The sequence below is a fragment of the Triturus cristatus genome, chromosome 3_2 (assembly GCF_964204655.1).
Source record: "Triturus cristatus chromosome 3_2, aTriCri1.1, whole genome shotgun sequence".
NCBI classification, from domain to species: Eukaryota; Metazoa; Chordata; class Amphibia; order Caudata; family Salamandridae; genus Triturus; species Triturus cristatus.
This window is the reverse complement of record NC_140584.1, coordinates 175,845,770-175,869,298: the sequence shown is the minus strand read 5'-3', so window position 1 is coordinate 175,869,298 and position 23,529 is coordinate 175,845,770. Positions and strand designations below refer to the sequence as shown.

Below are 23,529 nucleotides of genomic sequence, written 5' to 3'. Positions count from 1 at the left end.
AAGTACTGCCCTTGCTGTGTGCCCGGGGCTGGCCTGCAGTCTGCTGATCTTCATTGAGGGTGAGGACAAGCGACTTTGCTGTGTGCTGTGTCCCCCCTTCTTGAACCAAGGACTTTGCTGTGTGCTCTGACCTGGAAGAAGAATCAGTCTCCAAGGGTCTGAGAAGAGCTGCCCTCCTGTTAGAAACTCAGGGACACAAACATTTATAGAAGAAACCCTTTCAGTTAGCGCTGGGTGTGTGTGGCTGCATACCAAGGGTGGCCCTATGAGCTTTGCCCGGCCTGCCGTGTGTCATCGGCTTCGGTGTTTGTGTCGGTACACAGTAGGGCTCAGTGTGAGGTCTGCTGGGCCTCCTGAACCTCTGACTCGGCGCTCGGGAGTGCGTGCCAGTGCCAGTGCCAGGCCGTCAACAAGGGGCCAAGGTCACCGCCGCCGGCCCGGTACAGTGCAGAAAAGAAGCGCTGCACGAGTGGGAATCACCACCGCCAGCCCGGGAGTCTGGGCGTGCTGTGTGCTGCCGGCCGTAACCAGAGACACCTGCTGTGTGCCTGCCAATCACCGCCGCAGGCCGGGGATATGTCAAGAAGCATTGCCTAGCGACGGAGGCTCGTGAACACTGAAGAATTCAAAGAAGTTTTGCTGGCATTCACCGCTGCTGGCCCGGGGTGCTGCCTACGTCAGCGCTGAGCCGCGCTAGGATTGGCAGCCACGCCGAGCGCTGCCCGGCAACGAGGAGGCTCGCCCGGTTGGAGCCATGCTGACACCTGCGAAGCGCGACCAGAGGGAGAGCTGCCTCGCAGAAAAAAATGCCCGGACTGCAGGACGACTCCTCCGCATTCAACAGGTAATCGGAGTTGGCAGTAGCTACGCATACACGCGCCTGGGGGACACGGAGTAGTTGATAGGTCCTGCAGCATCAACGCCCCGCTCCTGCTCAACTCGGGGGAGTGATTGTGGCATTCCCTCACCAGTTGGGTGAAAACCGTGATTCAAGTTCATAACAAAGGGTCCATTACTACCGTAAACTGTTTATGATAAAGCCCGAACATGACTACAATTTGCACATTGCCATCAAGAGAACTTTCCTACAGAGCCTACCAGTTTATTTTGGCTAAAGAAACCTATCAAGAAAACAGAGTAATTTATGTAATGTGCATTTACTGACGTTTTGATCTGACCTAAGCTATATAAAGATGTTTATACTTTTATAACAACCTGTGTGGTGTACATTTGTGGTGTTTCACTGTGTTACTGTGAGTGTTGGTGCAAATACTTTACACATTGCCTTGGGGAAAAGCCTGTCTGCCCTTGCCAAGCTACCAAGGGGGTGAGCAGGGGTTATCAACAGTGTGAACCCCCTTACCCTGAGTAGAAGCAAGGGTCCCTATTTGGTCAAAGGTACCTACATCTGCCAACTAGAGACCCCCAGTTCTAACATAGGGACACTGCACTTCAATCCTATAAGTCACCCCTATAGCAGGCCTTTGCAGTCCTGTAGGCAGGATGCTTGGTTCTAAGAGAGAGGGTGTCCCTGTATGAGCAAGACACCACTACAGCCTACAGAGTCCACTCTCCCGGGTTGTCGGTGAAGCAGCCGTATTAGAGGGGTACCGCGTAATAACGCGATGACCATATCGAAAACAGTTGCAACAAATCTTATCATTTTAGGTTTCAAACATGTTGGAATCATCCCCCCCACACTGTAAACGGTGTGGGAGGTATGAATCCAAGAACTGGAACAGCCCTCCGTTAGGCTCTCAGTATTTCCAGTCTAGACCCGGACAGCACAAAATGGTTGCTGCCGACCAGAGAAACATTTCTCCCCCCGTGCTGTGAGCTCACCTCGAGTAGGGGAAGGCAGAACAATAGGCATCCTGTCACAGGGAGGTGTGACCACCTCCCAGACAGGATTTGGTGTATTGGGACTGCATGGGTGTGCTGGCCGGTGCCACTAAGTCTGCATGAGGGCACATTTGTTGTCGCTGTGCATAGTCCAGTTTAAACCAGTTCTGGGAGCCATTGTCTCCCGCTCTCATGCAAAACTGGACAACGGATATGGGAGTAACCTACCCCCTGTTCAGACTCTTCCCTGGGAGGGTCCCGTGAATTGTCCCAACCCTTTCCTAAGGGCACTTAAGGGCTTACCTGTGGGCGGGTCCCTAATTCATTGTGGTTAAAATTCAGATCAGACACCGCTTCTTCTTCTAACGTCTGGGCACTCGGGTCTCCACTAGACTTCGTTTGGGCACAAATTCATCTCCTTTCCATTCTGCTGCATTGTCTGTGCCTGTGCACTATACAGGAACCTTCCAAGGCCTGTGGGCATCAAAGACACCTGAAGGAATCTCCCTTGGAGTGAAGGAGTCACTCCCCTGCACCGCAACTAAGTCAACCAGTCTGCTGATCCTGAGCACCTCCGGACTCCATGAGGTTCTGCAACACAGGTGGTGGTCTTCCACAGCTCCTGAGGCCTTCCCTGCCCTCTCATCAAGTTTGAGGCCAGAATCCCTCATGGGACTTGCAGTAACCGATCCCCTGTGCACCGCATCAACTGTCAGCTGCAAAGGCTTGTTCAGGCTCCAAGTAGCCCCAACCTCAAGCACCTCTAGTGACCAGAATCTCCAGCCACATCACATTGTGTGCATCGTGGCCTACATCTTTTGGTGAGCTGCTTGAGGTCTTCTCGTGACTCCAGTGTTTCCATCCTGTCGGTCCATTTGAGGGTCACTATTGTTTCTTTTGGGCTCCCCTGATTGCGTGGGGCCTGCCCTGATTCCCCTGCTTGTGGTGAGTCCCTTGGACCTTGCTGGTCCCGACATTGCTCCTTCTTCAATTCCAGCGTTGGTTGCATTTTCCAAGGCTTGTTGGTGCTCCCACTAGACATCAACCCTTCAGCACTCAACATCAGTCATGGGACAGCTTATGCATGGCTCCTGATCTTCTTCAGTGTCGCCTGGTCCTCACACCTGCAGAGTCAAGGTCATCGGCACCCATCCAGCAACACCAGTCATCAGAGGGAATTTGTCTTCCAAGTCTCCTGGTCACCCCTGAGTGACATAAACTCTGTCCCCTCTGCTTACAGGTACCTCTTATCTAGAATCCACCTTTGAGTTCCACTTGACCCTTTCTCCTTCTGCAGCAGCAGCACTTTCCTGAAGTCCTCCATTGAGTTCGATGGGGGTTTCTGACACCACTTCACACGTACGCACCCGGCTTTCCCTGGTATAGGTAATGTGGGTACAAGGGTATCCAGGGGTGTGGTGGCTCTCCAACCTTCTGTCTTCCACAGGGTTTCTTCATGGCCCACTGTGAAGGGTCCTTAATCTTTAAAAATCCAACCACGACTTACACGGAGAGTTGTACCGAGCACGCAGTTGTATTCCCACACTGCACACGCTCTCCGTGGGGTCCCTATCTACTCATTTTGGGTGGTTCCTGAGGTCCCCAGCACTTCTACATCCTCTCGACACTGTCTTGACCCGAGTCGTGGTTCTTATACCTCTTTCTTAGTATATGGTTTGGTCCCTCCCTGGGGCCCACGGTGCAATTTGTGCTATTTACTGTATTTCTTTGCAAAGTATTGTGTGCATTCTGTGCATTGTGTTTATCTCCATGTAGGAGATATCTAAACATGTTAGAGAGTATTCTATAATAAATACATATTTTTATAAATACCTTAAGTGGTTCTTTTTCACTTAATCCATACTATAAGATTGCAGTCTGGTAAATAAAGCTGCTTTACACTACTTCTGGACCAAGCCTAAAGGCTGTTCTCCAAAGCTACCACTCTGAGAGCTTCTAATGTTGTCTAAGACCTCCTAAATCACCATGAGGGTTGTCTGGACTTCTGCAAGGTGCCCAATTACATTAATGGACATCATATACCAGGCCAGCTTCTCACAGTGGTGGAGTCGGGAGTCAATTCTATCTTTGTTGGTTACCAGGCGGCTGTTTCTTCTGGACTAATGCTAGGCCAAGAGGCAAGCGAAGTGCAGAAAGAGGCAAGAGAACTGCAGAAAGAGGCAAGAGAGTTGCAGAAACAGGCAAAGGATGTGCATAAAGGGGCAACGGGGGTACAGGCAGAGACAAGAGAGGTGCAGAAAGAGGGAAGAGGGGTACAAAAAGATGCAAGAGGGGTGCAGACATTTGCAAGAGAGGTGCAGAAAGAAGCAAGAGCATTTTCAGAAAGAATCAACAGAGATGCAGAAAGGGGCACAATGGGTGCAGAAAGAGGCAAGAGAAGTACAGAAAGAAGCAAAATAGGTGCAGAGAAAGGCAAGAGAGGTGCAGAAAGAAGCAAGAGAGATGCAAAAAGAAGCAACAGATGTGCAGAAAGAGGGAAGAAAAGTGCAGAAAGAGGCAAGAGAGGTGTAGGATCAAGTAGGAGAGGGAACAGGGTTGCAGAAAGAGGCTAGAGTGGTGCAGAAAGAGGAAAGAAGGGTCCAGAAAGAGGCAAGAGGGGTGCAGAAAAAAGCATGTGAGGTGTAGAAAGACGCACCGGAGGTGCAGAAACAGGCATGAGAGGTGCAGGAACAGGCAAGAGAAGTGCCGAAAGAGCAAGAGAAGTGCTGAAAGAAGCAACAGAGGTGTAGAAAGAAGCAAGAGAAGTGATGAAAGAGACAAAAGAGTTGCAGAAAGAAACAAGAGAGGTGCAGAAAGAGGCAAGAGAGGTGCAGAAAGAGGGAAGAGGGGTGCAGAAAGAAGCAAGAGATGCACAGAAAGAAGCAAGAGATGTGCTGAAGAAAGAAGCAATAGAGGTGCAGAAACAGGCAAGAGAAGTGCTGAAAGAAGCAACAGAGGTATAGAAAGAAGCAAGAGAAGTGATGAAAGAGACAAAAGAGTTGCAGAAAGAAACAAGAGAGGTTCAGAAAAAAGCAGAAAGAGTCAAGTGAGGTGCAGAAGGAGGCAAAAGAGGTGCAGAAAGAGGCAAGAGAGGTGCAGTAAGAGGCAACAGAGTTGCAGAAAGAGGGAAGAGGGGTGCAGAAAGAGAAAAGAGAGGTGCAGAAAGAAGCAAAAGAAGTGAAGAAAGAAGAAAGTGTTTTGCAGAAAGAGGCAAGAGAGGTGTAGAAAGAAGTAAGAGGTGCAGAAAGAGGCAAGAGAAATGCAGAAAGAATCAAGAGGTGCAGAAAGAGGAACGAAAGGTGCAGAAGAAAGAAGCAAGAGAGGTACAGAAAGAAGAAAGAGAGGTACAGAAAGAAGAGAGATGCAGAAAGCGAAAGAGATGTGCAGAAAGAGGCAAGTGAAGTGGAGAAAAAGGAAGGAAGGTGCCGAAAGAAGCAAGAGAAATGCTGAAACAGCCAAGAGCGGTGCAGAAAGAATCAAAGTGGTTTGCACACCATAAGTACCAACTTAACACCCACAATTAGCAATAAGAAATAGCTGACCATTCTATGTTTGCAAAGGGCCTTCCACCACGCTATAACATTTGTTGCTGCATTTTGGTAACGTTTGAGCCCTTTGAGCTACAAGTCGTTTTTTTGTTCAAATCTGCAGATTATGCAGCAGATGATGGATTATGTGGTAAATGCAGAAAATGTATGATTGTGCGAAAGTCAGTACAGCCAAACAGTCGCATAGTTGCAGTGGCCCTCCTCATACCTCTGACTAGGTCCAGAAGTGCTCCGCAGTGATTCCTTCTTTTTTTTGTCTCATTAAGTTTATAGTTTAGCTTCAATGGAAACGAGGAAGACTAAACCTGAGGTTACCACTCCACAACACAGACTACCATACCGCATAATTACACTCCATAACACATAATTCCTTTACACTAAATACCACATATTTTCTAGCCACATAATTTCAAAGCACAACATAGCATATAATTCCACAAGACACAACGTACATCCACTCCACTGCAAAAAACATTAGTAAAAACCGTTTACATTTACAACACCAATATCTCTAACTCTAGCAAATGCAAGACCTATTACATTGCAAATGCTTCTTTAACTAGTAGTCGCTTTTGCAGAGTGGTGGAGAAAGGGGACTGGGCTTCCAACCAGCGCTCAGTAATCCAGCTGCGTAGGACTTACAGGAGGTACCAAGAGGGTTTCTTGGCCCCCAAAGTCCATCTGGAGTAAAGTGGACTTCATTCCCCAACCAGTAGTTTGCCAGGAGGCGCTTTTCCAGAGTGGTGGAGAAAGGGAGGCTTGGCCTATACAGACTTCTTAGCAATCCCACTGTGTGGGACATACTGGAGGTAACAGGAAGGGTAGTTGGCCCCCAAGAACATCCTTCTTGGGGGCCACAGCAGGATTGCTAAGTTCTCATAACAGGCCATGCCCCCTTTGCCCACCACTCTGCAAATGCGCTCCCTGGCGTGCTCTTGGATGGGGATTAGAGTCCCCTTCACTTGTAGAGGTCCTTAGGGGCCAAGTAGCCTACCTGTTACCGCCAGAAAACCCCACACAGTGAGATTGCTGAGAGATGGACACAGGTCACGCCCCCTTTCTCCACACGCCACACGCCATCTGGTGCACTCTTGGTTGGGGGATGAAGTCCCCTTCCCTCCTAAGAGTCCCTGGGGGCCTACTATCCCTCCTGTTACCTCTAGTAAGCCCCACACAGCTGGATTGCTGAGAGGGGTTGGAGGCCACACCCCCTTTTTTACCTCTCTGCAAACGCACCTCCTGGCCCACTGCTGGTGGGGCAATGAGGTCCACTTTAGTCCTGTGGCCCTTAGAACGCCAGGGGACCTTATCTCCCCACCAGCAGTGCGCCAAGTGGCACGTTTGTCAAGTCGTGTAAAAAGGGGTGTGGCCTGCACCACCTCTCAGCAATCCCACTGGGCGTACTGGAGTTACTTGGTGGGCTAGTTAAGTACATTATAAATAATTAAGGATTGCCCCTGGGTCCTGGCCCACCCAGGGGCTTAAAAGAAAGTTAGAACTATTCCACTCTTCATTTGAGAAAAAGATAAATATTAAAAACCAGACACTTTGTATCTCCCATTTTTTGGGTTTTCTTAATTTGCTTCATACTTATTGAAATATTGTACCCTATAGAATGTTATAAGAAAATGTGCTTCTAAGGTTTAAGACAATATCGCTGAATTGTGACCATAACAAATACGACGTATGCTCAGTTTCTAGAGCCAATAACGGTTCCAATATATGACAGCATATTTCACTTACATTACTTGCATTCTTTAATATACTCAAAGACATATCCAAAGTATTGATCACGCACTAAAGTTGTATGTGCACATATTGTACTTTATGGTTTGAAGCTTCAAATTACGCTGTCATGCAATATTTACCTCTATGGAATTTGTAAAGCCCAAACAGTTGTCTGTCAATTTTCCTAACATAATGCCCGTATATGCTTTCATTGATTGGAAAATATTAAGCTATAGAAAAATACATAAATAAACATGTTTTCAATTATTCACTCTAAAGCTTACCTGGCGTTAAAAGAATCACTGACATAGTGATAAGTGAACATACAACCAGAATTACAAGCAGTGCTATGGCAATCCCCTTCCAGTTCTTTTGTTGTGGACTGTTGCTTCCCAGCTCCTGCAAAGAAAGAACAGGCATGTTATAATTACATGGTCCTAAAAACATATATATACATATATTCATAAAGAAGTCAGCGTTTTCATGCTACACCACAGTATCAAAGCTGATTATCACCCTTTCATTCATAGTATTCCAGTAAATTATTCACAGATAGTGTATCACAGGATATGATTTAACTATGTTAATTTTCAACTGAGGAACTCAAATCACTTCTGCATAATCGCTCAATACTAATGCTTTATGTTTTGAAAGGAATCTCCAAGAAAATTACACTCCACACCCAAAAGGGCAATTATTGTGATTTGAGGCGGCGATTTCCCTTTACGCTGCTTGAAGAACCTTGTAAAAGGCTTCACTCCTTCAGCTTTTACCGCACTCACTGCAATTGTTCAAAGCGACTTAAGCATTAAAGAATATTTGCAATATCACAAGCATCGTCGATCTAAGCCACAGTAACAGTTCTCCAGAGGTCTCTAGCATCAACAAATCCGCCTTTGTGTCTCTTTCAGCCTGCTTTGGCAATTCGAAAGAGCGATTTCTACTTGTCCCATGGATGTTCTATCCTCTCACGTCTATTATTTAAAAAAATTATCACTTTGCTGTGCTGTGTCTGTTTTTTGTCAGGCAAGACATAAAAGGGGAGATTTACCAAATCTCCACGCAATGCGGCGCAGCAGCCTCACACGAGGCTGTGCTGGGTTGCGTGACCAGAAGGGAGCAGGAGAGTTCCATATTTTCAAAGATGTGGCTCTCTCCTCCCCTTTCCCTTGCGCTGGTGCTGATTAAGCTGCTGTGCGCCATAGCGCTAGGGTGTGTGTGAGTCTAGCATAGGCTTTCTACAGGAAGGGTACCCCTTCCTGTACAAAATACTATGCCTAGATACAAGGGAAAGCTTTTCCTCTTCGCATGTGTGCTGCACAGTGCAGCACGCATGCAAAGTCGGAAAAGGAAGGACAAATAAAAGCATTTCTCCTTTCTTGCGCCTAGTTTAAAATAACCCTGGGCGAGACACTACGCTTCGCCCACGTAGTGTACGTAGCGCTGCCTGCTTCGCAGTTTTCGAAGTAGGCGAAGCAGGCTAGCGCTACGCACACCCAGGGCGAAGCGTAGCTGCCTGCCGCTGCCACCCGCCTCCCGCCCGCCCTCCTTTTAAATCAAACCCCGGGATTTACAATAAATACTAAATTAAAGAACCTTACCTGAAACGCGGCGTCTCCGGGGCTCCCTCTTCCATTTCAAACTTCTTCTGACTAATGCGCATGCGCGGACGCCTGCGCATGCGCATTTCTCGCAAGAAATGCGCATGCGCGGTCTTCCGCGCATGCGCATTTGTCAGAAGAAGTTTGAAATGGAAGAGGGAGCTCCGGAGACGCCGCGTTTCATTCTTTAATTTAGTATTTATTGTAAATCCGGGGGTTTGATTTAAAAGGAGGGCGGGCGGGAGGCGGGTGGCGCGTAGTGGGGCTACGCGAAGCACGTAGTGTGCGTAGATTTGGGCACACTACGTGCTGCTTCACGTAGCCCCACTACGCCCACTACGCCCACCCTTAGTTTAAAAGGGCGCAGTTTTCATGCACCACCCTCGGTACGCCCCCATAGCGCAAAGTAATGCAAAGCAGTGCTTTGCACTGCTTTGCATTACTTTTATGTTATTCCCAGAGCTAAACAAGTTTCTTGCTGGAAAGTAAATTAGGAAAAAAAGACTTTGCTCCGTTTTGCATCACTTTTGTGACGCAAACACAGTGCAAAATCTTAGTAAATCTCCCCCACAGTTAAAAAAAAAAAAATAGGGAATCCTGGTAAGTAGAAGCGCTCACTCCACAGCACTTCACGCAGTCAATTTCGCGGAAACATAACCACATTCAATCTAGAGTTCTTGATTCACTCTTTCCCATCGAATTATTGTTTACCCACTCTCTAAAAATAATGTGAAAGATTTTATCTCAAAGGCAAGAGCATACTGTACATGGATAAAAGAGACAGTCGAGGAGAAAGACAGCATGCAGCATAGCACTGTGTGAAAATGAGTAGCATTGAGTGAATGGTAAAATTTGTCAACGATGTCATTGTCCACACATCCCTAAACAGCCGTTTTAGCATAGCTGCAAGTGTTGGTGCTGTGATGCAAAAACAGCCCAATGGTGCCTTCTGTGAGATGGGTACTGGTAAACCCTACAGTAGAAATTCCACACTAAAAAAAACAACCAAGGTTAAAGCATATTTTTAAAAACCTTTTTGCTGCACTGACATCTTTTCTCCCTAGTTTGAGATTGATTACCTTTGGTGTTGGGCTTTTGTGCAAAGCGAGATCATGCTATTGTATTAGATATGGTCACGAATTAAAATCTGGTTGCACTATTACCCGAGTTGCACCTTCTTTACCTGAATTATATGGGTATTGTGCTGGTGAATCACATTGCAAAGGCATTTTTATGCAGAGCTCAAGTCAACCTTAGCTGCAGCTCTTTTCTTGGCACACAGAAGCTGACTGTGCTGCTGTCTACTCCACTTTTCAGCATGCAGATCGCTATGCACTGTGTGAGCACAGCATTTCTGTTTTTTAAATGTGTGCCTCACAGTTATCTACAGGTCTCGAGGGTTTTGCTTTCTTGATTAATCTTCTAACATCACATTCCTGGGGCTTCTAGCCTGCAACCTATGCCTTTGAGCTTCTTGGAAAGATATCTAACTGGGTCTACAGACCAGTAGGAAATAGGAACAGATCATCAAGAATGAAATCTCTGACCTCGTCACATTCAGATTCATTAAGCAGATCGACAACATTCATGAAAAGGAATATCAACCTCCCTTCGGAACTCCTCAACGAAAATGAAAGCGGCATTCTTTGACGTGATCTCATGCACATCATGAAAATCATAAAAAATTGATTGAAAGATAACCTTTTTCAACTCATGACAAGTGACAACCAACCACAGGTGATCACCAAAACCAGTCAAGAATCAGTATCATTATTTTAAATACTATCCCATTATTTCACTTTCGACCTAGTCATCATATAAAAAAAAACGTCAGACAAAACATTACTAGGTCCAAACAAATTACCCATCTCAATTATTCAATAACAAACATATTACACATTCTCATAGTTCCCAAAGCAATCACCTGCAGAGACATCATATTCTTTCTGGATATCCTGAAACCCTATATCTGAACTTAGTCAGTCAGTAGTCAGTACCTCCTACATGTAAGGCAGGAAGTCAACTTCCAAACAGTAATGTGCCACAAAAGTCCAAACTTAAGCCAGATGGGAGTATTTGCCAACAAAGCAAAATGTAGGCAAAATGATGCAATGAGATATTAAATTGAATACCTTAAAGACATTAATGTTTTAAAATTAGAACTTCTACAGCAGGTGCTTGAAAAAGTGGAAGAAGGCAAGAGTGTAGTGCTCAAGTGAGATAGACTGAGAATGTGAGTTTTGGCTGACACCTTAACAAATTTTCAAGTAGACTAAATAGGCAAGGGAAGAGAGGTCATAGTCATGATATGAGAAGGGGCTGAGGTCCCACACTGCTCAAAAGGAGGGAGTGACTGAGCTCATCTTTGATAGTTTGAGACGACCCGCAAGCCAACCACCCAAACAATGTGCATGGGACATTGTGTTTATCATGTAGAGCACTGTACTTTTGTTGCAGTCACTACCCCACTTTTTGCCCCCTTTTTATCTCCTAGATGCTGATTATCGACTCTGACAGTTCACTGAGGCCTACTAACCAGGCCACAGTGCTAGTGCTCCTTCCCTAAAACAAGGTGTTGTCTAATTGTGCTACATTTGGCAAAGGAATTTAGCCCCCCTGTAAGTCCCTAGTAAATGGTAGTCCAGGTATCTAGGGCAGGGGTACTAAAGAGGGTCCCTAAGGACTGCAGTATGTCTTATGCCACCCTAAGGGTCCCACATACAGATTCCACACAGACTGTCATTGTAGGCTGAGTGACATGGTGTAAACCATTAGTTAAAACTTGACATGACACACCCCTGTGTGTTATACCAAAATCACTGCATCTAATATATGTAAGTCACCCTACAGCAGGCCTTTCAGCCCTAAGGCTGTTTGCATTATATTGGATGTGAGGACATATCTGCATGAGCAGATAAGCCCCTTTGCTGGTCAGCTCTACTGCTGCAAGTACAAGCGAACAGAGAAGCCATTTTATTTGTAGAGTTTTATATAGCGCAAAGTAGACCTGAAGGTATCAGAGCGCTCTAAATGAGCACCAGTTACATTACAGATGGACACATTCATTTTTTTGTTAGGCCCAGAATCACAGAATGTTGAGCGCCCCTGCCAAGACTCGAACCCGGTTCCCCAGCTCCAAGGTTGACCGCCCTAGCCATTAGGTCAAATTCTCTATTATAAGTACATGTGCTGATTACTGGTGAAAATGAGTTCCCCAGTTACATGATGGCTTCACTGAAAATAGGGATATTTTGTATCAAACATCTCTTATTAATAACCCACACTGATGCCATTGGTGAATGTATTAATATATGCATCCAGAGGGCACCTAAGAGGAGCCCCCTGAAAACCGGTGTGCTGACTGACTGGTTCTTGCCAGCCTGCCACTAGAGACAGGTTTCTGACCCCAATGGTTAGGGCCTTTGCTCGCAGGCGGTCAGAAACAAAGCCTGCTCAGGCAGAGGGTGGTAACACCCCCTCCCACAGAGTGACCTGCAGATTAGCGTTCCAGGGCAGGGAAGCTTTAAAGAGTCCCACTGCCTTTGGTTCTCGAATCTGACTTGCCTCACAGGGGAGAAAGCTGACTCCCTTTGTCCAGAGTCCTGTGGCACCTGGACAGGGAGGTAATATATCTATACAGGACGAGTGTACCACTGCCAGGCTGGGCACACTTCTAGTGTGAACAAGTCTGACATGAACACACCTTTAGAAATTCAACCATATTGTGTGTAGTGGAATTAGAAATTCTGGGACAGGGTGATACCCACTCCCAAAGGAAGTGGTCATCTAGAGGGTGTAGTGACCCCAGGGGTAAGTAGCCTATTGACAATGGACACAAAAGAAGAAGTGGACTGAGAAGACCGCTGACCCGAAAACCGAGGAGCACAACTGACTTGGCGCTAACCCTGTCAGCCTGCCATCTGCACCCGAACTTCGTGGAGCTTCTGACTCATCCTGCCACTGTGCAGATTTAAGAGACCTGGAGGGCTGCCAGTGCTTCACCAATTGTGAGAAAAACTCGCTTGGAGTCGAGGAGCTACTCCCATGCAGCCGCAGGCACCAAAGAAGCAAGACCCGGTACACTGACCTGCCACCTACGGGGACTACAGATGCAGCAGCCACCCAGGAAGAGGAAGCAGGACTCCTATCGATCAGATCCATCCTCCATCCAAGTGTGGGGATGCCAGGACTGACCAGAGCCACGCAGTACCATTTCCTGAGGTACTGGACCCCTTGCAGCAGTCAAGGCTTGTTGTGCCCAGACCAGACACCAACAGGAAGACCTACCTGCACATCGAGAGACTTCAGGGACAGTGAGACCCACATTGAGAGTGACCCCGCTGTCCTGTTTGCCCCTCTTCTGCAAAACAAAGACCAAGATTTGAGTTGGTGACCACATGCCGCCTTAAAGCACCCATGCACCCACGCTCAAGAGCACAAGTCCAAGGAAGGTGAAAGTGGCAATAGAGTGCCCAGACCCACAAGAGCCAAGCCCATGCTTAGGTTTGCCCAGACTGGAATTCTAGTTGCCACCTGCAGCCTCTTGCTGCAGGCCCACTCCAACAGCGAGATACTCCTGCACTGGAATTCAACATCAAAATACACCACTCCACAGACCCCATAGCCTGAGGAGAAGTCGAGCAAAGCTGTCCCCACGTGCCCGGGGATCTCAAGGGTCGAACCCCCTGTGGGTTTTCCCAGACTGGTGCCCCAGTCCCTGCAGCCTCTTTCTGACCAGACAATTGACCCATTGAAATGAATCGGACAGTCAACGTCATGACACACCTCTGCACCTGGATTCTCAGAGCCTCCTAAAGTGACCTCTTGGTGTAGCCTGCGGCCTTGATCCATACTCACCTTAACACCTGAAAAATAGTCCAGTGTGTTGTTGCTAAGTGCCCGAATGCAATACATGTTTTTCCTCCTTAGGATACCATTACCAATCCAGAAATTACACTGCGTCCATTTTTGAAAACTGTAAAAACTAATAACTGAAAAAATACCCAATTCAGATGATATTGGTATCTATATTTATATAAAGGTACGTGTTATTTCCATAACTTGGTGTCGGATTTCTTTATTGAGTCTTTGTCTCATTTACTGCCTTTGTGTGTGTAATAAAAGCTTAGCACTATCCTCTGATATGCCTAACTGCTCATCCACACTACCATAAAAGAGAGCATTTGGGGTGTCATGTTTGCCTCTGTAATTCCTTTGGGGTTTGCCTGGACTTTCTGTACAGTGTCCCTCATTTTGGTGCACTATAGAGAGATGAGAACAATAGAGGGGGGACATAAAGGGCTTTTGCTGCTCGAACAGGAGCAGAAGGTCCAGCATAAAAGAATGCCCACATAAACGTTAGATCAAAGAGAGATTATGCTGTTCCTTATAGGTCGGAATTAAAAAGAATCGCAGGAGACAAGGATCCCATAATTCCAATAGTATGGAAAAATATTGGGAATCCAAAGTTTTGGATAATAATGCCCTCACACACCCTTGCAGGTGTCATGCTTCATCATATGGGCTGCTCCTCGTCGGGCTGGCGGTGCAATACCCGACGGGCTCCCTAAAATTAGGGGCTCTTAGGCGGAGGTCTGTTTATTCAATTGCCGTGTGATGATGTATATTTTTCCATACTATTGGAATTATGGGATCCTTGTCTCCTGCGACTCTTTATAATTCCGACCTATAAGGAACAGCATAATCTCTCTTTGATCTAGCACTATAGAGAGACCCAGCTTCCTATGGATGAAATAAATCCAAAAATCGTACAGTTAAAACAATTTATGTTTATGGCTACATAGAGTTTATTAGAGGGTGGAGAGCTACCAAAAATGAGTTACTGTTCCATTTGTCGCATGTAGTTTATACAGTGATATGAATTAGGGGTCCGAGAAATCAGATTTTAATTTTTTGGATGACATTTTGCATAATTCCATGAAATTTAATCACCTTGCATTTTCCTACTGAATTGTGGTTTGATACAATTGCATGTTACTTTTTTTTCTGAGCGAAGTTTTGTGAGATTCAATCAGGAGACTAATTTGTGCAGACAATGTCTCGCAATGATACAATTACTGTCTAAATCAGTCCCCCATTGTCATAAGACCTTTATTAACAAGGTGCATTCTCTTGTAAATAAAAAGGTACACCAAGTCTCATAATTTCATAAACCTTTATGAATTTTGTGCAAAACAAAGTTCAGGAATTTCTCAATTTTCACTAGTGTAACAAAAATGTTTACCAGGCCTACTATTCACACGAAAAAGAATTAACGTTACATCTGTTAATATTTGGCAGATATCTACCATCTGCCAAACAGTAAATTGCCCCTTCAAAAATTAAACAAGGTTAACTAAGTTAGATACCTATTATTTTCTAAACTGCTATAAAATCAAGTAAGTTGAAAATAGGAAAAAGACTTTGTAAGGAAAAAGTAAAACTGTTCCACTGGAAACACTAGTAAATATGTTTTTATGTTAAGCAATACGAGTCCCACTGTGTATGTTGGGCACATCTAGGCTGATCCAAGAGTGTATTCACATACAGTCCCATATATGGTCTAATCAAAGATTTTTTTTTGTATTATTTAGAAAGATCTATGGCAGTTGAATTAGCCCTGTGGCACTAAACAGGAGCCTATATCTGGCAAGCAATATTGAAGATGAATATGTGTACATAAAACACTTATTGAAGTATAAGGACCCATGAAGTATATTGATGCCTCTTAAAGGATCATGTTTCTTGGTCTTTTATCCAGATTAGTTGCAAATAACCAGCACAACCAGCCGTTCTGTCAGTAGGTGTTCATGTCGATTGGCTTTCGTGAAGATGAGGTGACTCTTTATTATTTGCAGTAGTACTATATTTTTATTGACAGAAGCGTTGGGAGTTTCTTGGTTTATTGGGCAGAACACCTACTAACTATGTGGATCTTTCCCCATCTTAGATTTCTCTCCAGCATGTTGCTGTAAAAATGTGTGTTGCTACAGGGCAATCACATGGGAGAGGAAGTGCATCATTCTATGGGGGAAGTAGGAGGATAGGGTGTGAGGAATGGTTTAAGAAAGGGTGAAATGCCCTGAACGATAGTATAACATGGTCTTCCTATCTCTACTTTTTCTCATTCACTAAAGGCCACAATTTGAAACTGGACAAGAAAGGAGTACATCACAGGCTGTAACCATGAAAAATCCCCTCCTGCACACAAAGAACCCAGAAAGACCCACAACACATCTCAGTTAAAAAACCTTGAAAATGTCCTGTTAGGTTTGTTTGACTTCAAACAAGGGAACCCCATTCTAGAGTGGATAGCGACACATTATAGGTATCAATTGAATAGCTAACCTAGATTTAAGCAGCAAAACTGATCATAAACACAGTACTCTTAAGGACTTAATAGACCAGGGTCTTCCAACCTTTTCTGAAATAAGAGCTACTTATGTTCAATAGAAATTCTTCTGGGCTACTAATATTATTCGAGATGTAATAGTAACCACATAAGACAAGATTACATTTATTAGTGGCCACCATATAAAAGATTACCAGCTGTGATCAACTCGGTGCATCAAGCAGGATAATCAGCAAAGATATAAAAATGCTTTGTCATGTGGAATACTTCTGCATGTGTAAAATATGAAAGCAAATCCTGTAATGCACCTTGTTAATATTAGAAATAAGTCCCCGATACCATTTTATTTTTATCACTCAAATATCAGCTTTAAATGTATCTTGGAAATTCAACAATTTTTCCTCGAACATCAGCCAACGAGTTCCTGAGAACACAAATGTTAGTCTTGAAATGCATGCTTTTCGATGTTAATATACATACAGTATGTCAGCCAAGCTAATAAGCTTCTAATTTAGTTCACAGGGCTGCCCACAGAAGAGCTACTTACAGGTAGCTTGAGAGCTACCAGTAGCTCACGAGCTACTCGTTGGAGAAGCCTGAAATAGACAGTTTCTAAATAAAGTTAGAGCAACAATTATTGACTGGAATATGACCATATAAACGATTAGGTTTGTAGAAATAAAAAATACTGCCATGATTACATAGATGTTTCAAAATCCCATTAAGAACTTAAAGCCTATTTGTCTCCCTCTCTTGAATAAAGTACATTAGAATCAGCTTTTACCATTACAGGACAAATTAATTATTTAAAAATAAATGATTTTTTAAACTACAGTTTCTGTATTTAAATGCTGTTATGTATTGTCCTTTCTGGATTTTTTAGAAGCTCAATTCAGAGCTTGAATCAATTCTGTTGCATAGCATAACAGAAATGCTCACATGTCTGGGAAAAAAATATATGATCACCTATAGAGAGTGAGGCATTTCTTGCTCTTCATTTCCAATATCTATTTAACCCGCATTGATGTAGCTCTATATTATTCAACACTGCACAGACACAATCTTGCCAAATGACGTCAGCTGATCTTTTTGTCTTTTTAAAATGTAAGGTTACCATTTTGAATCAACATGCAGGATTTTTCTGATTCTATCTAGAAAACTCTCTATTGTAACAATCTTAGAGGTTACCGCATTTTGGAATACTCTGACTTTTCAAGAACTTTGTACAACTATTACCCTTTGGTTGTGATATGTGTTCTAACACAAGGTACTTCCCCAATCAAGATAACAAACTTAAATTTAAAATTCAGCTGTTTGAGCCTATTGATAGTTTTATGACCATAATTGCAACACAGAAATATCATCCTGGCAAAACATTGTGTCCACTGTATTATACAACATAAAATTAAGTGAGCTCCTACCCTCTCTCTCCATAAATCGCTGAGAGCATGCTGCCACATCATAGATCTCAAGAAAGCCCGGATTTCTGGCTAGGTATAGTCTTACTATTAAAAGAATTATCCACCTTAGGATATAAAATGATATTAAAGTCTCCCGACATTATCACAGGCCTGGGAAATCTAATAAATTCCTAAAAACCAACTTTAGGGGTTCACAGTCATCCTGATTTGGGCCGTAATATCCTACTACAGTAAGTGGATGGTCCTCTATTTTTAAATCAGCTATACTCCATCTGCCGGATTTATCCACTCATGTACTTAGTAGCCTCAAGCAGCCACCTTGTTTTTAAATGATAATTGCTACCCCTCTTATGTTAACTGTCTGTTCTGTACACCCTACCTGTTGTACCCAACTTTGTTTTTTAAACAGCTTCATACATGCTTCTTTGACCAAGTGGGTTTCCTGTAGAATTCAAATTTGTGCTGGAGAATCTTTGAGGTATTGTAGGATCCTGTCCCTTCTACCCCTTGTGTGGAGCCGGTTAACATTCCACGATAAAATCTGGATCATCTCCTGCATTATGTTTCCAATGTGATTGCAAGGCCATCCTGCTGTAACTCAGATAGATTGTTTATTTGAGATGTCTGAGGAAATATTTTGTAGTTTTTTCCCTCATGCTCCCCACCCTGTGCACCCTACTTCCCCCATGGAGAACCCCTCCCTACTTCCTACTGACCCTAACATGGTCCAATTTCCTTCCCAGCCCCTTGTTGCGCACCACCATCTATAATAACATGAATTAAAACACCAACCCCGACACCCCTTAACTATATCTCATAAACCTTCGTTTCTTCTATCATATGTCATTCTCCGTGTATTGCCCCCCTTTCTTGACTACTTCTAGGAGCTCATCAGCTTCTCTGACAGTTTTCAAAATGTGCATTTTGTTATTATACATAACTCTGAAGGTGGCAGGAAATTTTAGTTGTGCCGAGGCACCTGTTTTCCGAAAATCCTTGAGACGTTTTCCAAGTTCCCATTGTTTGTCCAGGGTGACCCGGGCCAGGTCAGACCTCATTTCAAAGGAGAAATCCTTCCCCGTAGAGTTTTCATTTTCAGTGCACTCAGTAGAATTTTTTCTTTCAGGGTGTACGTTTGAAAATTGAGAAGGATTTTCAGTAGTTTCGTTCTATTCGGGTTTTTCCTAAATGGATCCCTGTGTACTCTCTTAATGTCCTGTTCAATTTCTGCATTACTTTCTTCTATCTGGAGGGAGTCTTTTATTAACGATGCCACAAATGATTTCAAATTGCCCCCTCTCGTCCCTCGGGAACATTCAATATACGCGAATTATTTTTCCTAGAACTATTTTCCAGTTGTTCTACCTTTTGATGCCGTGCCAGCTCCACCCTCTGCAGAGCTACTATCTCCTTCTTACTGTCATTTAGGTCCACCCTCAATTAGCCAACATTAGTTTCAAGTGACTGTGTTCTTGCTATCAGGGAGTCAATTTTCTTTCTAGTACTTCGCAGTAGTTGCGTATCTAGCTCTGGTTTGCCTCTGACACTGCAAAACCTTTTATAATATCTCCAGAGAGTGAGGCAAACATACCTTCTAATGAGCCTCGCCCAGCTACGGTACTGGTGGTTCCAGCATCTACATCCTGGTCCATTTCTGGTTGCCATGAGTTTTACGTGACCCTGCTAAGGGGGAGGTCCCCCTGTCACTATCAGGTGTAGTATCATCGTTGCAGGCTACTGCCTTCTCACTTTTATCACCTGCCACTCCTCCTGGTGTACCTTCTGTTGCTGACTTCGTTGAGTGAGCAGTCACCCCCTGGTCAAGCATTTCAAGATTCCTAGATTGCTTCTCCATGTCCTTTTCCTTACCGTTAAGGATAACTACCGGTGGAAGAACCTTAAAGAAAGTCCGCAGGGGAGGGGCCACTTTAATTTTACGGTTTAAAATATCACCCCTGTTTTTTCCACCCCTACGTACTTTCTGGAAGTCTTTATCCCCTTCTCCCTTAGTGGTGGGACCCTTAGTGCTATCTTAGGAAAACATTGAGGTAATGCAATCTTTGTCTAGAGGGGGGGCCTTATTTCTGGTTTCAGGGCTGACTTTGTTGGAATACTAGTAGGACTTTCCACTGACCTACATCCTTGCTCCTGCTGCCTCCCCACTTGCACCCTAGGCCGAACAAACTCCAGATAGTCATCCTTAATGTCAGCCTTACCAATCTTCACCTCCATTTTCCTTCTTCCACCTCAGGGGCGCACTCCTTTCTTGCCCCTTACTGCAGTTTCACCAGGGTACTCAGTCACACTGGCATTCAGATCTCGGGCTGCCACCTGGGGAGCAGCGCTTGTGCTGACGCTGCTCCTGCTGTTCCTGTGAAGCCCCCGCGCCGCCACCCTGAAATTCTTCCGGACCTCCAGGTCGGCGCAAGACCAGTGGCTTCCTCCGCTCAGTCTCCGTGGCAAAATGCTCCTTAACCACGGCTCTGTAGTCGGGCTTGAAGCTGGCAGCTCAGCAAGGCACATTCAATTCAGGTAGGTGTGGGGGTGTGGGGGGTCATTATGGCTCTATGGTGTTGGAGCGCATCAGCGGGAACTAGCAACTGACAGAGTTAGCAGCCACCATTTTCTCCCTCAAAAATCCATAAAAATGTTACACAATTCATCACATAGTAGTTATTTACAATTGCTGCAAAAAAATTAAAAATAAATGCATTTTCTTCCGTTTGCTTTAATTGACAATGCCATTAGCTTTCCATTAACTTCCAACCCTGCCCTCGACAAGGTGCATCATTCCATAATAAAAAATATGTGCATAGATCAAGGAACAATTATTTCTTGGTAGAATTGAATCATAAACAGGAGGTGTTAGAAATGTAATATCTTACCGCACATCTATCTGACCACTCTGCCATATTGTTAACGTTTAGAAAGACTAGTCAAACACAAAGATAGAAGGTGGACTTTGGATCGCACCTTTTTTTCAGAGACGGATACCATGGATAACCTAAATACAGATATAGGGGAGTTCCTTCAGATTAATTGTGGTTCCGCCTCAAACGGGATAGTGTGGGATGCAATGAAAGCCTTCATTGGAGGGAGGATTACAAATGTACTTACTTATAGGACTAGACAATACCGAAAAGAGCTAAGCAATTAGGAAGCGGAAATAAGAAAGATAGAGTCAGATCTAAGATCACTGGTAGTAACACCCATAGGGAAGAGAGATTGACATCACTTAAAAATCAAGTGGAAGAGACCCTACAAAACAGGATCAAGAAAAGATGGGATGTAAGCAACCTAGCCCACTTTGAGTATGGGGAGGGAGCAGGGAAGCTCCTAGCCTGGAAAATTAAGTCTGACCAAAATAGAAACTATATCAATGGAATTAAGCTGGGGCAGTCTAGTGCAATTTTAACAAAGGACCCCTTTAGTAGAAGAGGCCTTCTTTGAATACTTCCGGAATCTTTATTCCGAGGACGAAGAGGTCTCGGAAGTGGAGGTGGTAGCCTGGTTAGCTGAGTCTGTGAAGCCTTTGGACCAGGTGCAAAAAGAGAGTCTGAATCAAGTTATAACAGAGGAAGAAGTGAGGAAGGCCATACAAACATCTAAGGGTGGGAAAGCCGCCGGACCAGATGGGATACCAGCGGAATTGTACAAGCCCTGGGGGAAGTCCTAATTCCCCTTTTGACAGAGATAATTAAAGAGATCTTAGATAATGGGATGCAGCCTCCAAGATCTTGGAATGAAGTGACAATCTCCCTTATCCTAAAACCTGGCAAGGACCCCACTAACTGCGAATCATATAGGCCTATTTCCCAATTGAAAGCGGACTATAAAAACTTTACCTTTATTTTGTTGGGGAGACTTAGCAAGGTTGCTGGAGAGATAATTCCTAACGATCAGAAAGAATTTATTAAAAGGAGACACATACATGAATTAACATATGGGCTCATTGGAACAATTGATGTGGCAACAGAGGAGCTGTCCAAAATGGGGAAAGGAAAGCTAGCTGCCTGTGCAAAGTGCGGCCTTGAAAAAGCGACTGATGTACACATGTTTTATCAATGCATGAACATTCAACATTTCTGGCATGAAGTTAAATCAACACTTACAGGTATTTTGGGAATACACATAAAGATAAGCCTGGAAGAAATTATCTTTGGGGTTAAGAAGGGTGTGACAGGAGCACCTAGGAATTTGTTGTTTTGTGCACTATTGCTTGCTAAAAGGGAGAACTGTCGCAATTGGATAAGTGAAACACCGCTGCAGTATGCAAAATTGTTAGAGTCCATGTTTTATATGTCAAGAATGGACTTGTTGGATAATGGGTCCGAAAAGAGGAAACAATTCTGGGAAATTTTACAAAATTGGGTAGGGGATAACCGAAGCCAGGGAGTGACTTAATGGATAGTAAGAAGGTAATAAGAAGAATCCCCTGTCCAATGAATACCTCAATAGAACTCTCTGACTCAGCTGCTATTGGCCCCCCACAATACATCTTAAGCAGCCGCCGGGAAATCGGATGCTGTCTGAGAGAGAAATACCAACAGGAGGATGGTGTTTTCTCAGACCTGTGACTCTCCCCCCCCCAACCCCGGTGGGGGGTCCGTGATCTTCTCCGTCATAGAGGTTTGGCAAGGGTAAGAGTCATCAATGCCTGAGGTGAATGAGGACAAAAAAAACCATAACAATAAGTGAATATAGGTGAAGTTAGGTTTGTACTAAACTCCTCATGCATGTACCTTGATGGCATATATATATCTTTATCAACCACAGAAGGACGAAAGGCTAAGTTGACTTGTCAGGATTTGAACTTGTGACTTTAAGGTCAAACACAGATGCCTGGAGCAGATGCAAATGAGCCACCAGACACAGCTAAGATTATTTGCTTCCCTATATATGCTAATTTAGGTAACGTTCTGATAGTCAATATTTGCATCATGTAGTTCGGTGTTAATATTTCTGTCCTTAATATATTGACATACAACCCACTGGTGCAAAGGCAGCTACTGCCTTGATAGAGTGGGATAATAAGAATAGAGCTAGTTAAATAATTCCTTATTTGAGACAAGCCATGATTAAGAAGTACAAAGAGATCTTTCAGTCACAAAGATGGTGACTCACAAAATCACAGAGCTAGGCCCTCCAACATACCTTTCTGTAAAGTACAAAAGCCATTTTGTGAGTGAGAAAATCGTCCTGATTCACAAGAGATGTAATGCATTCCATTCTGCATTGCTATTAGCAAGAGGCTTACCAGATATGTTCCCTCATACTTTTGATTTGGAGTGCAATTGTCAGTGTTGTGTGGCTACAGCTGCTATCTATTGCTAACCATTCATTCGTAACCAAGACCAAAGATGTTGTGGAAAATGTATAGCAGAGTGGACGCTGCCGCCATATGACACCTTCCCTTTGAGAATTATGGTGGGTGGCTTCAGAGGGAGAAGACGGTGGTCCAGTTGGAAACAGGACTTCAAAATGTCTGATACCTCACTAAAATCGATGTGACAGGTGGTTTTGGGAACTCCTGCTAATGTACATTTTTTGATGCATATGAAGCACTGTTGGCAAACCAGTCCGTGTGCAATTTAGGCTTAGTATATTAGGCCCCTTGTCATTTTAGATTTCTTATTTTCTTAAACAAGATTAAAATTTTATATAGATGTACATTCTGTGCCCCAGAAATATATATATTAAAACAAAAATTCCCTGGCAGTACACAGCCCATACCGACTAAATGCATCATTTATAATTTGCCCTCATTAAAAATTTGGGTAAAGTGTTTATTAACATTTCACATATTATTGAAGTTGATATTTCATTAGTAGTAAAAAGAAACTTTTTGATAGTAGTATTGTTACACGGCAGGGCCGGACTGGCCATAGCGGGCACCGGGCAATCCCCCGGTGCGCCGCATGGGTGGGGGCCGGTTTTGGGCCCCTGGGGCCGCTTTTGTTACAGGGCCGTTTTTGCAGTATAGCCCTGGCAAAAGAGCTCGGAGGCACCCCCAACCCCTCCCCGCAGAGGGCGGGGTG

General features: G+C 44.3%; 1 protein-coding gene across 1 annotated transcript in view; it reads right to left on the bottom strand.

Annotated features, from left to right (window-relative positions):
• The window catches only part of DPP10 (dipeptidyl peptidase like 10), a 1,675,128-nt gene that overhangs the window by 1,298,458 nt on the left and 353,141 nt on the right, over positions 1 to 23,529 (bottom strand). The window contains exon 2 of the mRNA XM_085647459.1: positions 7,403 to 7,517. Coding sequence (XP_085503585.1) covers positions 7,403 to 7,517 — 115 coding nt within the window. The remainder of the gene's footprint in view (positions 1 to 7,402; positions 7,518 to 23,529) is intronic.